The 16,461-nt window shown below is 57.6% G+C and overlaps 2 protein-coding genes across 3 annotated transcripts in view; one reads left to right on the forward strand and one right to left on the reverse strand.

Moving 5' to 3' along the window:
- Positions 1–4,694, forward strand: part of SETX (senataxin) — a 62,424-nt gene extending 57,730 nt beyond the window's left edge. For both annotated transcript variants that reach the window (XM_004593468.4, XM_058672959.1), the window contains exons 25-26: positions 1,802–1,889; positions 3,951–4,694. In XM_004593468.4, coding sequence (XP_004593525.2) covers positions 1,802–1,889; positions 3,951–4,670 — 808 coding nt within the window. In that variant the 3' untranslated portion in view covers positions 4,671–4,694. The remainder of the gene's footprint in view (positions 1–1,801; positions 1,890–3,950) is intronic.
- Positions 4,695–11,305: 6,611 nt separating this feature from the next.
- NTNG2 (netrin G2) overlaps positions 11,306–16,461 on the reverse strand; it is a 41,055-nt gene continuing 35,899 nt past the window's right edge. The window contains exons 5-9 of the mRNA XM_058672688.1: positions 16,211–16,285; positions 15,036–15,131; positions 13,578–13,745; positions 12,293–12,427; positions 11,306–11,973 (exon numbers count right to left, since the gene is read on the reverse strand). Of these exons, the coding sequence (XP_058528671.1) occupies positions 11,744–11,973; positions 12,293–12,427; positions 13,578–13,745; positions 15,036–15,131; positions 16,211–16,285 (704 nt within the window). The 3' untranslated portion in view covers positions 11,306–11,743. The remainder of the gene's footprint in view (positions 11,974–12,292; positions 12,428–13,577; positions 13,746–15,035; positions 15,132–16,210; positions 16,286–16,461) is intronic.

A 16,461-nucleotide genomic window follows, 5' to 3' on the forward strand; every position in this document is an offset into this window, starting at 1 on the left:
CTGCATTGCCAGGCCACAAGCAGGGAGCTGGATGGGAAGTGGAGCCACCGGGATTAGAACCAGCAGCCATATGGGATCCTGGCGCACTCAAGGCAAGGATTTTAGCCGCTAGGCCATGGCGCAGGACCCTGTTTTATTTTCTGTTACAAAAATTCCTTCGGTAGCATGAAGTTGTGTGACTTGCAGGTAAGCTGACCTTTTTTCTTACTGTCCTATCAACTTTGAAGTTTGAAAAGCTTGTGGAAAAATGAAATTAGAATGTTTTATTTTGATGCAAAAAATTTTTGAAATCCCTGCAGGTGTTTTGGTTGTGAGCTAAGTGGTTGGGTTTGGTGCTTCACAGGGCTCTGTCACTGTCCTGGGGTGGTTTTCTTCTCTTGCTCCAACTGGGCTGTGCCATCACGCGCTGAGGGCGCTGAGGGATGGCAGGGCATCCCCTTGGTCTCCGGGGCCTTGGTGTTGTGATGCGTTCTCGCTCACGGAAAGCGGATAGAATGTGCATTACGGGTGGTTGATTTGTGTGGTTAATTCTTACAGAAGGTGAAGGTAACTGCCCAGCCCCTCGGGACGGGCCGCGTGCCCACGTGAAGGCCGGTTAGCACCGAACCACTCAGTGCCTGTGTACATCTGTGCTAGTGCCACAGGATCTGAACCACATATGCAGATTTAAATTTACGAATAAAGGAATTGGTGTATTTTTAAGAGTACTAAATTATTTTTGAGAGGCAACAAAGCAGAAATTAACAGAGGACAACAAGCTTTTATCTACTGATTCATTCCCAAGTGCCTGCTGCTTATGGCCCTGGGCCAGGGAACGTTGCAGCCTGCAGTGCTGCCTGTGCGTTCTCATTAGCGGCGTGGGCTCAGGGAGCCGCGGGACCGATGCAGGTTGGCGGCTGCAGGCGGCCTGATGCTGGGATGCGCGGCTCTGCCCTAGGGCATTTTCTGAGTACTTCCAACTTGCACTGGAGCTAGCAGTGGCTTAAGCCTGGAGTGTCAGTGTCGCATTTCAGTGTGGGTTCAAGTCCGGGCTGTTGTGCTTGTGCTACAGCTCCGTGCTGATGTGCCTGGAAAGCCGGGGAAGGTGGTCCAGGTAACTGGACTTCAGCCTGACCATGATGACCGTCTGGGGAGTGCACCAGTAAGGTCAAGATCTCTGTCTCTGTGCCTCTCCCACTTCCTTTGTAGCTCTGCCTTCCAAATAGGCATTCTAACAATGCAATCTCTAGTCTCTCATCCAAATCGTAGAAAGCAGACAGATACACCCCTTGGCATTCAAGCACCAGGGCTTTGACTCATCGCTGCTTTGCGTGGGAGCTGCTCCTATGGACCCTGGGTGGGGGCACAGTTAAGGTAGCACTGGGATATTTTTTTTTAAGATTTATTTATTTTTGTTGCAAAAGCAGATTAAAGAGAGGAGAAAAGACATTTTCCATCTGTTGGCTCACTCCTCAAATGGCTGCAATATCTGGAGCTGAGCCCATCTGAAGCCAGGAGTTCCTTCCGGGTCTCCCACACGGGTGCAGGGTCCCAAGGCTTTGGGCCGTCCTCCACTGCTTTCCCACAGCACATGCAGGGAGCTGGATGGGAAGGGGATAAGCCAGGATATGAACTGGCACTCATATGGGATGCCCGTGTTTCCAGGGGGAGAATTAGCGAATTGGAGCCGTCCTGCCAGGCCTGAGCACTGTGATTCAGGAAGTGGAAGGAGCACTGGAGAAGCTGATGAAAACATTGTACGTGTCAAGTAAGCGTGCTAAGTGGTTCTGTAGATAGAATATATATTTTTTTACTTGCTTAGGTTCCTGGCAAGTTTGCAGCGATTGAATGTCACTATCACGCGAGCCAAGTACAGCCTCTTTATCCTTGGACATCTGAGGACCCTTATGGTAGGTGCATTTCTGGAAGCCACTGGATTGGAGGGTGTAATAAATGCATACAGGGCTTTTAGTGAATGCTTGAGCTGTCCACCAGAGGGCATGAGAGGTCCAGGCTGGGCTTCAGGCACCCAGCTCAGTGCTGTTCACCGAGCTTGGCCTCAGTGCGCTAGCCTGGAGCGCGCCTCTGCCAGAACAGGCCTTCCCGGTCCCGCAGGCCTTCCCGTGCCGCGGGCCTTCCCGGTCCCGCAGGCCTGCCCTGGGAGGTGTCCCAGCTGCGTGCAGCACAGGCTGGCCTGTTGTACAAGCTCGTCCTTCCAGAGAGCAGTCAGCTCATGACGTCCCCCGTTTAGCTGAGTGCCACGAGAGGGCAGTGCAGTCCATGCTCTGCTGTCGCACGGCCTGCTGCGGTGCTGTGCCGCCCTGAAGAACTCATGAAAAGCATGTTGTCCTGAGTGTGCGGGTCACTAGGGAGTGTTTCTCATCTGCTGACATTGTAAGACGTAGAACTGTTCTCGATTAAGGACCAAGATTAGGGCTTGGCAGAAATAGACCATCTGCTTCCCTGTGCCGGGGCCTCAGGAGCCCAGTGGGAGCCTCGGGGTGCTCGTGTGTGTCTGCCTGCAGCGTGCCGGTCATGGGGCTCGCCTGCAGTGCGAGAGTTCGGGTGAGCCTGGACTGTCGGGTGGAGTCAGCGCTTGGAGGGGTTTACCAAGCCCAGCTGCTGCCGCCGCTCTGAGGACGGCTGTGTGCCATTCACAAACTGAGACGGCGCTTTAGTTACACTTTCAGCTTTTATGTTGTTCTTGGAAGGATCATTGCAGGGCTTTAGCTGTGCTCTCAGTCTCTCTGTACGTGCTTAAATGCAAGAGTGCAAATGAAACCGTGAACTGAGCCACGGCTGCAGTACCTGACTTCTGGCTGCCAGTCCCAGGTCGTCATTTCCCGGCCCCGCAGTGTCCTCCACCCCACGTTCTGAGACCCTTCTCGTCTCCACTCTGCGCCTCTTAGTGCTGGTGCTTGCTTACTTGAATATGTGTATGGAAGGTTTTCAGGCAAGATGGAAACACATAGCTTCCTGGACTGTGTTCTGGTCTGCTAGGTCTCCCAGATGCCTTCCAGGGCCTCCGTTGGCAGGTAGCTGGGTCAGGATCAGAGCCAAGGGCGGAATCTGCCAGTGTCCTCACGGGCACCAAAACTACTAGGCCAGACACCTGTCTCCAGGCGAGGTGCTGTGATGGCTGGTGGTGCCCAGGAGAGGCATGGCGAGGGCCAGCCTGGAGTCAGCAGTGTCCTTAAGCAGAGCACGGCTGTGTGAGATGGGGCGGAGGCAGGGCAGGCTCTGGTTGACCGACTTGGACGGAGTCCCGCAGCAAGTCACCCTCTGGAGCCCGCTGGGGGCTAGCTGCGCCTTCCTCCTCTTATACCCTTAGTCTTCCTGAGGGTTTGCTGCTTTCTAAGGAGGTGCAGGTAGTGGTGGCTGTGCCGCAGCAGCGAGCTGCCAAGGACAGGGCAGGGGAGCCGCGGACTGCAGGCTCCACCTCCCACATGCTTGGCTTCCCATCCTTGCTGCTGCGCTGGAAAGGACCAGAAGGCAGACAGCACTGCTTCCGCTGTGTGGGCTTTGTAAGACTGAGTAGTTACACCTGCAGGCCAGGGTCCGCTTCAGGACTTCTGCCCCGCGTGAGGCTGGTGATGCTGTCCGTATGACCATGCACCCGTCTACCCTGTCCCGGACAGTGAGCCTTAGTCCTGAGTGACCGTGGAATGTGCTGAGCCCAGCGAAGGGGCTGTGTTTCTAACTTTCCAGTAGCTGTATAGGCGCCACCATGCCTCGGGGAGGTCCACGTGTCCACGCGTGCCGTGCAGGTGCAGTTGTTTCTTAAGTAACTTGCTTTGTCATCTCGGATTCAGGGTTAGCTTTTCCTTTCAGCCTTGCGTATGGGAAATGGATTGTTAAGCATTCGTTCACGAAGGCAGCCGTGTTGTTCAGAAAGCTATCCGCTGCCTGCCAGCCTGCCCCCCCATCGTGTGTCTCCTTGGGGTGTAATTGCCTTTCCCTTTTGTTTCAAGGAAAACCCGCATTGGAACCACCTGATTCAGGACGCCCAGAAGCGCGGAGCCATTATCAAGACCTGTGACAAAAACTACAGACATGATGCCATGAAAATTCTGAAACTCAAGCCTGTGTTCCAGAGAAGCCTGAGCCACCCGCTGGCCGCCGTGCCCGAGGCTGCCAGGCCCCAGGGCGGCCTGCCCAGCAGCGCACTTGACAGCGGCATCGCCAGGACGTCCTTTGCATCCTCTCTCTACCACACGCTCTCCGACACCAAAGTAAACACTGTGACTCCCACGGTCCCCGAGAGGCTCCCGGGCCAGGAGCAGCTCCGGGACCCACGGCTGCTCAGGAGGATGGCCACCGAGGCCAAGGGGGCTCTCCTACAGGAGCCTCAGCCAGTGAGCCCCCAGCATCCTGGGGCCACACCCCCCTCAGCAGAGCCTGGCTTTCCTGTGGCACGACAGGATGCAAGCAGGGCTGTGCAGCAGGCTGCTGGCCGCGCAGCTGCTCTGAGCACCCACAGACTGTACGGGCAGGGCGGGCCTCCGGGTGCTGGCCCTGATGCTGTGAGCAGCAGGAGAAGGTATGAACTGGAAGGGGAGCTGGGCCCCCAAAGGGAGGCCAGGGCCTTCGGTGAGGACAGGCACGAGAGGTACTACACCCGGAGGGCCTCTAGCTGGGACAGGCGGAGATGGGAGAAGGAGGAGAGCGGCCCCAAGAGAAGAAAGCTATAGTGGAGCCCATGGCCGGACTGGGCGCTCCGGTGACAGCCTGTTGCGCCATGGATCATGCATCCTGACACCTGAGCCTCTTGCTCACCTTCAGGGTTTTTGTTTGTTTGTTTTGTTTATTTGTCGGTTGGAGAGTTCTCAGAGGGCCCACGTGGGTCGAGCCGTGTCCTTGAAGTTGCGGACTGAATGTCATTCTGTTCAGAGCTGACGCCATAGTGAGTGTTGCAAAGTTGAAATGTATATTTGTATAGCAAATAACGAATACTTTTAAAGTTTATTCTAGTAGACTGTTTTCTTTTCCCTGCTTAAAATGTTAATGGTTTTTCAAGAGAACAAACTTTAAGAAAAGGTAAGAGAAGGGCATATCTCTGAACTGTTGTCACCCACCATAGGCAGATGACAGCTGAGCAAGCTGAGTTAGTGGGGACTCTAATTCTCCTTAGAAACAGCCACAGAGTCTTCCTGAGCCGCAGTTCTGTTAGGCACAGTCCTGCTGATGCCACAGGCCTGGTGACAAGACACCTTGGCATAGCTCATTCCACTTGTGTGACGAGTTCATTTACCTGTCACTAAGATGTTCCCAGGCCGTTGGCCTTGTGGGCCCAGTGTGTTTCACACCTTGTTGCTGGAGGATTTTGCCCCCTTAGCCACCCAGAGCTGTCTCGTGTTCCAGATCTCATGGGGAGCTGCGTGGCAACATGGGAAGCACCGATCCAATCCAGATAAAAGACTATTCCAGGCTAAAAAGAAACACTTTTACCGAGGGAGCTAGCGAAGGAGTCTGGCGACCACCTAGTGGTGACGGGGACTGCTGGTGAGCACGTGGCTCGATGCTGATGCCGTCGGGGGGCCTGCACTCTGCCCTCAGAGCAGCAGCTGCCTGGAGGGATTGGTCTCCAGAGGCAGCCTCAGAGCTGTGCTGGCTGGGCTGGGCAGGGTAAGATGGTGCAGGACAGCTGGCACTGGGTCGGGGAGCCCACCTGGGCCTTGGGCAGGAAACCTCAGTGTGAGTGGAAGCAGCCTGGCCCCCTGGCAGAGACTTAGAGTCCAGAAACTCCGCTTGTAAAGGCGGCATGGCAGAGCAGCTGCCGTAGGATGTGTCTCTCGCTTCATGCAGACACGCAAATTAGAATGTGAGTTTTCCCAGAATACTTTGCAGGCAGAATATGACTGTGTCCTGTTCAGGCTGATCCCTGGGCTCGGGCTGTGTTCAGCCGTCAGTTTACCTGTTAGGCTTGATCGCACTAGAATCAGGAGCACAGCATCCTTTCTAAAGCCCAGGCCTGTGTCCTGTGCCAGCAGAATACAGCTGGATGAGTTGTGCCAGTCCTGACAGAGCTGCCCCTGCACTGGGGCCGGGGGACAGCACAACCTACTGTAAGCGAAGTCAGCCTGGCCTTTGGCCTTGCACAGCGGGAGGAGACACCGCCCTGTCTCCTCCGACACTGTCACTTGAATGTGAATATTTGCTGAAAACCTCAGTTGGCTGATTTGTAGATAATTTGCCTTTGGTTCATTGTGCATAGTTGATTCCATGACATGTTTTTGTGAATTACTTGGAGCAAATTCGATAAGTACCTGCGAATAATCTCTATAAAGTGTATTCTTTTCTAAAGTAGTTGTTTTGCTGCGCCTCCAACATTCTATACCCTGGACTGGGCTGCAGCAGTAGTCCTCTTTGTTAAAACCAGAGTTTTCAGGGAAGATGGCAGAATTAAAAAGTAGAAACAAGAATGCTGTCGTGGGCTGCCAGTTACTTGTTACTGAAGGCGCCAGTGTCGTGGGGCAGGCACCTGCTAGGGGTGGTAACTGCCCTGCCTGCCCCTGCTCTTGGGCTGGGTCTGGGGAGAGGACAGGAGGAGGAGCACATGGCGTGGCCTGTGTGGGGCGTTCCTGCAGGGGGTGCTGCGGAGCACAAGTGTGGGAGCAGGATGCAGATGTCCCCATTAGAGGTTAAGTGAACATCATACAAGTGGAATGCGCTCTTGGCAAAGCAACAGCTTCAGAAAATACAGCCTGGCTTTCCTACACTTGGGAGAAGCACTTGGCCTTTGCCTCACGCGGCACCCCGAGCGTGCGTACACAGCGCAGTCCAGCCGGGCTGGCTCTGACTGCACACGCCGGGTTACTGAAGAGGGAGTCGAATGGAAACGTAAATCTGCCAGAGGACCAGCGAGGGCGGAGTGCCGCGTGATGGTCACTTCATTTGCAGGATTCATTGCCACACCGTCCCTGCCTCCTGGGCCTCGCCATTCATTGAGGGATAAATAATTCAGGAAGGAAAAATAAAGTCTCGCTTCAGGCTCAACGATTTACAGTGGTTTGTGCACCACAGAGGCGGTTTTCGTGCCCAGGAGAGCCCTCCATAGCTGAGGTTGCCGTACCCCATGGCACAGGAGGCGGTGCCAAGCCAGGCACCCCAGCTTCCTTCCCCAGGGCCAGGCTGCAACATTAGGCAGCCCCTCTCCACGCGGATTTTGTGGCCATCCAATCGGGTGTGTCTAGAAGTCCCACTGGACAGTTCAGTTTTGGGTTGGCCACAGGTTTTTTTTTTCCCAAGACTGATTTGAAAGGCAGAGTTAGAGATGGAGGGAGGGAGAGCGTCATCGCCTTTCTTGTCTCAAGGGACTGGGCTTCAGAGGAGGCCGCGCTGCCAATGACCCCTGGCCTGTGCTCGGGGCTTCCTGATTACAAGCACAGCAGTGCCAATGCCATCTGCCCTTGCTGTGGTCTGAAAGTGTGTGTGTTCCCCCCCCCAAACTGATACTTTGAAAATTAACCCCCAAAGTCATAATCATATGCAAAGCGCTCAACAAACTCTGTTAGTGTTCAATTACACTGTGGTGTATCAAGTTTAATCTCCGCCTGCAGTACCAGCATTCCATGTGGGCATTGGTTTGAATCCTGGCTACTCCACTTCCCTTCCAGCTCCTTGCTAATGCACCTGGGAGAGCAGCAAATGGCCCAGGTCCTTGGGTCCCGCCCCTGCGTGGAGACCTGGAAGAAGCCCTGGCTGGGTAGTGGCTCTCCCCATTGCAGCCATTCGAGGCCAATAGATGGAAGGTCTCTCCGTCGTCTTTCTTCATAAATCTTGGAAATAAAAATAGATGTTTAAAAATAATAAAAATAAAATTTAGAAGCAGATCCACTATGGAAAAATAAGTAGGACTTGGCCTTGTGCAGCAGGGCAGCTGAGTTAGAAATCCCTGAGATTATCTTTGGGGTTGGGGTGTGGCATAGTGGGTAAGGTGACCACCTACAACAATGGCATCTCACATTGGCATTGATTTGTGTCCCTGATGCTCTGCTTCTTCCAATCCAGCTAATGGCCTGGGAAAAACAGCAAAGGATGGTCACATCCTTGGGCCCCTACCCGACACATGGAGACCCAGATGGAGTTCTTGGCTTCTGGCTTCGGCCTGACCCAGCCAGTACTGGTGATGTGGCCATCTGCAGCATGAGCCAGTGGGTGAAAGCTCTGTTCTTCTCTTTCTGCAACTCTCAAAATAAATTTTTGAAAATTAAAAAAAAAAAATTGGGCCCGGCAGCGTGGCCTAGCAGCTAAAGTCCTCACCTTGAACTACCCGGGATCCCATCTGGGTGCCGGTTCATATCCCTGCTGCTCCACTTCCCATCCAGCTCCCTGCTTGTGGCCTGGGAAAGCAGTTGAGGACGGCCCAAAGCTTTGGGACCCTGCACCTGCGAGGGAGACTTGGAGGAGGTTCCAGGTTCCTGGTTCCCGGCATCGGATTGGCGCGCACCGGCCGTTGCAGCTCACTTGGGGAGTGAATCATCGGATGGAAGATCTTCCTCTCTGTCTCTCCTCCTCTCTCTGTATATCTGACTTTGTAATGAAAATAAATCTTTAAAAAAAAAAGAAAATTAAAAAAAAATTTATTGCAAAGTCACATTTATAGAATGGAGAGACAGAAAGATCTTCTGTCTGCTGGTTCACTCCCCAAGTGGTCACAATGGCCAGAGCTGAACCAATCCAAGGCCAGGAACCTGGAACTTCTTCTGGGTCTCCCACCTGGATGCAGGGTCCCAAGGCCTTGTCTATCCTCTATTGCTTTCCCAGGCCACAGGCAGGGAGCTGGATGGGAAGTGGAGCTGCTGGGATATGAACCAGTGCCCATATGGGAGGCATGCATATGGGGAGGACTTCAGCCACTAGGCTACTGTGCCTGGCCCCAAAGTAAGTATTTTTAAAACTTTTCCCATTATTTCTTCAAATTAATGTACTGGGTAGCTGTGGCAGTACAGTGGGTTAAGCTGCCAACTTGGGATCCTCACATTCCCATGTTGGAGTATCAGCCTGGTGCTAGCTACTCCTGATTGACCTTTGTGCTGGCATGCCCGCCGGTCCTGGCCGAGGATGTGGGGCTTCTGCCCACATGGGAGACTGGATGGAGTGGAGGCCCTGCCTTTGGCGTGGCCTGACCCCAGTGTTGCAGGTGTTTGGGGTAAAAGCAGTGATGGAACAGCGCGCTGTCTTGCCCCTCCCCCTCAGATCAGCTTTTCAGACGGCCGTGCCGACTGGGCTCGCAGCCTGGACTTGCCTGGGGACCTTTTGATGTTGCTTCAGCGTCTTTTTTCCAAATTGGGCAACTTGTATCAACATATCCTCAAGTTCATGGATGGATTTGTGAACTTTCTGCATTTAGATACTGTATTTTCCATTTCTGAATTCCTTTCTCTTTTTGCGGAGTTCTCCACATGCAGCATGGTCGTGAGAGCCACTGTGGAGACCTTGTCTGGTGGCGCTCACCCTGGAACGTTCTTGGGAAAGGAATCTGCCATGCCCCTTTCCCTGCAGTGTGGGGTCCCCATTCCTGTAGGCCACTGTAGAACAGTAAATCGTCCTCAGTGCTAGTCACCCCTTCAGCAGCCTCTCCAACCCCGCACTGGAGTGGTAGATGGTGACCTGAGGGACCCAAGTGGCTGTCACCCACAGCCCAGCACTCATTCTGGGACATCTGTGGCTTTGGGCAAGTGTATGAGCTTGCCACCTGCTCCACTGATTACTCCTGCACTCCCAGGGTTATACTTACAGGAAGTGTAAGTTGCTTCCACAATACTAATTGTCCCTTAAAGGACACAGGCTAGCTCTTTGGCCAAACTCCTTTGCTGCAGGGACTTGCCTAGGGTCTGCCTGACAGGCCCCATGTGTGGACCGTGTCCCATGTCCGCAGCGAGCACCCTTGGTCCTCCTGCCTCCTGGACCCCCAGTGTGGGGGAACACCATCAGGGATCGAGTAGCGCAGATGAGGGAGTGACCGGGGGAGAACCGTGTGTGGAGGTGGCAGCTGGCCGGGCCTCCCACCCGTTGCACAGGTGCAAGTCCCTTGCAGACTCTGCCATGCCTGGAACCGGTGCCCTTGGCCTTGCCCTGTCGTCCTTTCATCTCCAGGCAAGACGGGGCACACCTTAGGACAAGGTAGGGACTGTGATCCAATGGGTCTAAGAGCCACTGCTGTCACGGGTAGGGTCTCTGGCAGCTTAGTGCGGGACAGCCCTCCCCTACTCTTGCCAGAGACAGGAGGCCGTAGGCGAGGGCAGCTGGGAAGGCCGGGGGCAGGGGTTGAGTGTCCCTGGCGCTTGTGCCTGACACGCGGTGGTGCTCACTTAAGGACAGAAACACTTCCTGAGACGCGCAGCGTTAGCTGATTGTCCCCTGTGTGGTTGCAGGGTGCTGTGACACACAGCCGTGTGTTCCTGGGGTTCCCACCGTCTGTGAGCTGGCCCCTTGATGAGCTGTCTCCAGGCACAGTGAGGAGAGGCGGTGAGCATGTGCTGGCCCTGGATGACTTAGGTGAGTGGGCAGAGACTTGCCAAGCCTGCCCTGTGAGGCCTGGGGACGCAGGAGGCAGTGGTGCAGCTGACCCTCCTGTGCCTGAGCAAGCGTCACACACCTCCTGGGGGAGGAGCACAGCGCCAGGCTCACAGTGTTAGCTGGCATCGCTGAGGAGGGCTCCCCACCGCCCTGTTTGGCACATACTGGTCTCTGCTGGGCCCCACACCTGTGCCGTCCCTCACCTAGGGTGGGTGTGGCAGGGCGAGGGGTGTAGCAGCTGATCCCTGCGGCCTGGTGCTGGGAGCCAGGAAGGCCAATAGGGGGCAGCATTGGGCCTCCCTGGCCGTGACCTGGCGTTTCCCCGCCCCCCTTCTGTGCTGTAATCCCTTCGTATCCCAAGGCCTCAGCTCAGCTCTGGTGACTCGGGGGGGACTGAGGTCTGGGCTGCCCTGCCTGGAAACTGCTGGCAGGAGCTGGTACAAGTGGTTGACGGTGGGGGGTGGGGCTGGGGGACACTCCAGAAGGGGAGGACCCTCCAGAGGGGGTGCACCCTGCAGCCTGGAAGACGGTGGCCACCCCCACCCGTGGGTTCTGACTAGCCATGGCCCGAAGCCCCCACCAGGCCCTGAAATACTCATCATGGCCATCTGGACACAGCATGGCGCTGGTCATTTGCCTAGCGCTGGGCCCGGGATCTCTAGGGATTTTTTTTTCCCTCTTGGCTTTTGGAAGCCTCTAACATGTGGAAGCCTCTAGCCTGGCCACACCTGCTCGCCCCGCGGGGCTGAACTGCAAGCCCCACAGCTGTCCCCAGCCCACCGGGACTGACACACGGACACCGGCGGGAGGCAGCAGGGGGCATTTTACTCCGCGGTTACACTCGACCAGCCACCCCGTGGGCACTGCCTCCCGCGCTCCCCGCCACAGGGGGACAGTTCACAGGAACAAAAAATAGTTCTCTAGGAAACACAGTTGCCCGCCCTCCAAAAAGAAGCCCCCTTCGTGCCGCCTCCCCCAGGCGGTGAGTTCTAGGGTCACCTAGGCCTGGGGGAGGGTGGTGCTGGGGTCTGGGGGTGGAGGGTGTTGCAAAGGAAAAAGAATACAAAAGAGAGCCGGGCCGGCTGCAGGGAGCCGGACCGGTGCGGGGAGGGCCAGCAACAGTCCAGTGCTGCATGTGAGGTGGGGGAACGGAAGGCAGGGGGCGGGTGGGCTGCGGCGGGGGACCCTGCGGAATAGCACCGGGGAGCAGCTCGGACCGCCCCCTGCGCGCCGCCGCCCGGGCTCAGCAGCCCAGGCGAGCAGCCAGGCCCAGCAGCAGCAGGCAGCCGAGCAGGGTGGCCGGGCGCGGGGCCGCCCCGGACGCGCCGTCGCAGTCCAGGCCGCCCTCGGCCAGGTCGCAGCGGGCCTGCTCGCAGCGCACGCCGGTGTAGCCGCGAGGGCAGGCGCAGCGCTGGTTCCGCAGGCAGGTGCCTCCGTTCTGGCACAGCAGCTGGTCGTCGTCGCACACGTTGGCTGTGTGGGGAGAGGGCAAGGGAGGGGGCACACGGTTAACACAGGCGGTGGTCCTCTCTGTGCCACCTGGGGCACAAGCCCCTTAAGGGTGCGGGCTGGCCCCTGCTGTACCAGGGTGGGAACTCAGCGTACACCTGAGCCCCAACCCTGCTGGCCTAGGAGAGCTCTTCCCCAGGTTCCTGCTGCTGTCTCCCCCACTCCAGAGCTCTGCACCTGCTGGTGCCTGTGCCTGGGGGCGCCCTTTCACCCTCTGCCGGAGGGGGGCGGTACCGGCTTTGCTGTCCTTCCATAGCTGCCCTCCCAGCAGGTGCACACTCACGGTAGCAGCCTTGGCGCCAGTAGTGCGTGGGGAGGCAGTCGTCGCACTTGGGGCCCGCCGCGCCCTCGCGGCACTCGCAGAAGCCGGTCTCGTTGCAGCGGTCGTGCACAGAGCCTATCTGGTTGCAGTTACACTCTGCACGGGCGGGGCAGGCAGCGCACGGTCAAGGGCTCCCCAGTCGCCTGCCTCACATCACCCCCACCAGCCGTGCCTTCCCAGCTCCAAGGAGCTATAATTCCCGCAGGTGGCCAGATGGCCCCGGAACCCTCAGGCGGGTGGGGGGCGAGGTGTGACCCCCAGCTGCAGCTCCTTTTCAGGCCCTGGCCTTTGCCCCACCAGGATCTCTGCTCTTGGGAGCGGGCTGGGAGTCCCCGAAGCCCCAGAGCTGAGAGGAGAGGAGGAGGGTGCTGGGGTGGGGGCATCTCTAATCGGATCCAGGGCTGCTGCGGGGCGTCTGCAAGCTGGCCCTGAGTGACGTCACGGCACAATCCCACGCGGATTGCTTCAGCACTGATGGAATTAGCCGAAGGCCACTGCCTGGTGCAGGCTGACAGCTCTAGCTGTAAGCTGTCAGAGCTGCCTGGTGGGAGGGCCACGGCTCGGGCGGCCAGGGGGGTAGGTGGGCAGGGTGAGCCAGCCTACTGGGGCTCCTCCCCACCCGCTGTTGGGTGCTGGCTGGCTGGCTGGCGGTCACCTGCCCCAACCCAGCCGTGTCCCTCCTAGATTCCTCGTTAACTCTAAAGGCAGTTTAGGCAGAGCTTTGAAGCAAGCAGGGCAGGGGACAACTACACAAACTCCACCTCTGCTTAGAAAACCTTTGGAGGCAAGTTCCAGTCACAAGAACAGCTCACAAATCCCTGGTCTGGGGGCCTATGGCATTGTGGCACTCAGGGTTACATTGCCACCTGAGATGCCAGCACCCCGTACCGGCACTGCTTTGAGTCCTGGCCTGTGCACTTCCAATCCAACTCCCTGCTCACACACCTGGGAAGGCAGTGAGGGGTGGCCCAAGGGCCTAGGGCCCTGCACCCAGATGGGCGACCTGGAGGAAGCGCCTGGCTCCTGGCTTCACCCCGGCCCAGCCCCACTTGGCAAGTGTGCCAGCAGATAAGAATCTGTCTCCCTTCCTGCTCTCTGTAACTCTGCCTTCCAAATAAATAAACCTTGCAAAAGGCCCAGAGAAGAGGAGAGCTCAGCAAAGCGAGCCCGGGGCCTTGGACCTGCTTCTAGGGGGCTGGGGGTGGAAGCCCGGGCAGGGGCAGACTCCTGAGGCCTCTGTGCTCACCAATGCACACGTTCTCATCGTCCAGCTCGGCTGAGCCGTTGCGGTAGTAGCCCAGGCGGCAGTGCTGGCAGTGCTGGCCACGCGTGTTGTGCTTGCAGCTGACACATGTCACCACGTTCAGGAAGTCGATGTAGCTGCAGCGGTTGGAGTGGCCGTAGCACTCACAGTCTGGGCCGGCCGAGTGGGAGAAATGGAGAGGGTCGGTGAGCACTTGGGGAAATGGAGGCACAGGTGAGGAGGGCCTGCCTCCAGGATGCACAGGGCACGGAGCAGAGGGGAAAGGTCATCGCTCCCAACATCCTAAGGAGAACAGGTGCAGGCCCTGCCCAGGAAGTGCCACCTGTCCTGGGGGCAGGCCAGGCAGTGCCAGGGTTATCACAGGGTCAGGCCGCTGGACTGTGAGCTGGCGGGGGGCATGCCCAGGACCAACACACTCCCCACTGCAACCTTGGTGAACCCGTAGGCAGATGGACGCATGCGTGGACATGGGTAAGATGGATGGGCCAGGAGCTTCCTCACACTGCTGCTTTGGAACATGATGGGGGGACAGGATAGCCATCTGCCTGGCTTCCTGAAAGTCTGGTTGGCACCAGAGGGACTCTGAGAGTGAATGCTCTTTTGGGTACGTTCCCTGGTGTATCCTTGTCCCCTGGTCATGGCCCAGCTTCTGCCTCCCATCCCATGTCTGTGCCTCCCCCACCCTGTGTGTGGCTCTCTGTCCATTCCTGCCCAGCTGCACAGGTGCATGGACTGGCCAGGAGCTGGGGCAGCTGGGCATGGCACCCTGGGATTGGAGGGGGATCGTCCACTACCAGGAGGGGGCAGGGTGTGGTGAGGAAGAAAGAGGGAGTCCCTCCCTGGTGGTCCCTCAATATCCACCGTGAGGATCCAACATCTTCACCACTGCCCAGCAAGAAATATGGCCACCCTCCTGGGAAAGGAGATGGAGGCCCAGGACACTGCAGTCAAGGCCATGGAGAACCTTGAAGGTGGGCCAGGAAGAGGTGGGAGTGGGCATCTGTCCAGGACCTTCCGGAGCTTGCTGCCTTCACTTGTCCTTCCCAAGACGAGAGAGAGGGGAGGTGCCCTCCATGAGTCCCAAGGGCAGTGTCCGTCAGTGACCCAGCTGTCCTAGATTCTATGTCCATCAGTGGGAGCCGCCCCTGGGTTCCTCCCCGGGGGAGCCAGGGCAGGCTATTTCTGACATTGCTCTGTCTACCCAGCACCCCTGGCCATGATGCCCAAGTTGGCTTCTGACTCATACCTGTTCCCGGATCCCTGGGGAGGGAGGGAAGAGCCAGCTTCACCTTGACCCAGCTGATCAGGGCAAGTACTTACAGAGGCCCTGTAAGTGTGGGTCTGTGCCCTGCCTCATGGTTTTCCAGTGGAGGCCAGGGCTGGGTGGCAGGGAGAGAGCGCTACTGGTGTGGGCTGACCTGGGCTGGGCCTTCCTCTTACCTGGGAATTCTTCAATGGGCATCACGTGTGCAGATTTGGGCTTGAGCTGGGCCAGTTTGGAGCCCTTGGTGGGGACAGTGGCGGAGGAGCCCGTGGCTTGGAGGAACAAGAAACATGCTTTCGTAGGCCCGGCTCTGGCTGCCCAGAGCAGGGTGGGCTGTCTAGGCCTGCATCTGGGGCAGCCTTGTCATCTGCTCAGCTTTGAGACAGGGAGGGCACAGGGTCCCTAGGTGGGGACCTAGGAGGCACCTTGCCCCAGGGTCCTCTGCCCCAAGACCAGCTACACATGCCAGCTCATTCCTGTGAGTGACACCTGTCCTGGCCAATATCCCACCCCCCTCCCCAAAGCATCCACTTCTGAGTCTAAAGTTGACACCTGCCACTTCAAAATCCAGCTTCCCACTCGCGCATGCTGCTAAGGTTCCGGGTGCAGCCTACAGCCCGCATTCCAGACTGCTCCTCACATCTGTCATTGCCTCAGTTTCCCTCTGGGAGACTGTGGGGAAGGCAGTCCCCCACTCCACCCCACCTTTTCTGTGTCCCTACCCAGAGCAGATGCCTTGGTGTGGAAACCCAGCCTTGAGACCCTCCCCGAAGAGTGGGGCCCGCTCCGGAAGTAGCTCCCAGCAAAGGACATGTAAAGCTGTTCATGGCTGAGGTTGGAGGGCCAGGGCAGGGTGCAGGTGGGGACACTCAGCTGGACGGAGACCACGTCCTTCCTGGAGGGTCAGGTGCCGCCTCTGCCATCCTGAGCATGCCCATGTATGCACACCCGGCGTAGGATGGTGCAGCCTCTCACCTCTCTCCCCAGCCCTCCTTTCCAGGCTCTCTGCAGTCCTGAGCCCGGTCCTGCCATCTGACACCTGGCACGAGCCACCTTCTCCCTCTTTCTAGGTCACCTGTACCTCTTCTTGCAGGAAGCCCTCCTTGGGCTCCCTTAGCTGCCCAAGTGTCCTCGGAGCCAGGGTGGGTGCAGACAGAGGCTCATCTAACTTGAAGTCCCCAGATGGAGGGGCCTGGGGCTGTTGGTGATGACTGATGGCTGGGACAAAACCGTAAGAGCCCCACCCTCCAGGAAAGCCTCTCTCCACCCCTCCCTCCCGATTCCTGGCCGGCCCCTTTCTTGTGCACCTGTCACTTTCACTCCAAGGGCAAGGTCCTCCCACCCCCCATACCTTCTGCAGGAGCGGCTGCCTGGGGCTGGGGGAGGCTCTCCCCCAGTGGGGTGGCCGTGGAGGGCCTGGTCCATTCTTGCCAGGAAGAAGAGAAAGCAAGTAACATGAGGGTGGCAGCGGGGGCAGGTGGGGGAGCCCGGGCACACACTGGGACATCACTCCCTGCAGCCCCGCGAGTAGCAACACTGGAGGGGAGGCTCTGTCTACACTGGCTGAAAGGGCGAGGTGAAAACTACAGCAGAGGCAGTGTC

This window comes from Ochotona princeps, chromosome 14 (assembly GCF_030435755.1).
Source record: "Ochotona princeps isolate mOchPri1 chromosome 14, mOchPri1.hap1, whole genome shotgun sequence".
In the NCBI taxonomy this organism is placed as follows: Eukaryota; Metazoa; Chordata; class Mammalia; order Lagomorpha; family Ochotonidae; genus Ochotona; species Ochotona princeps.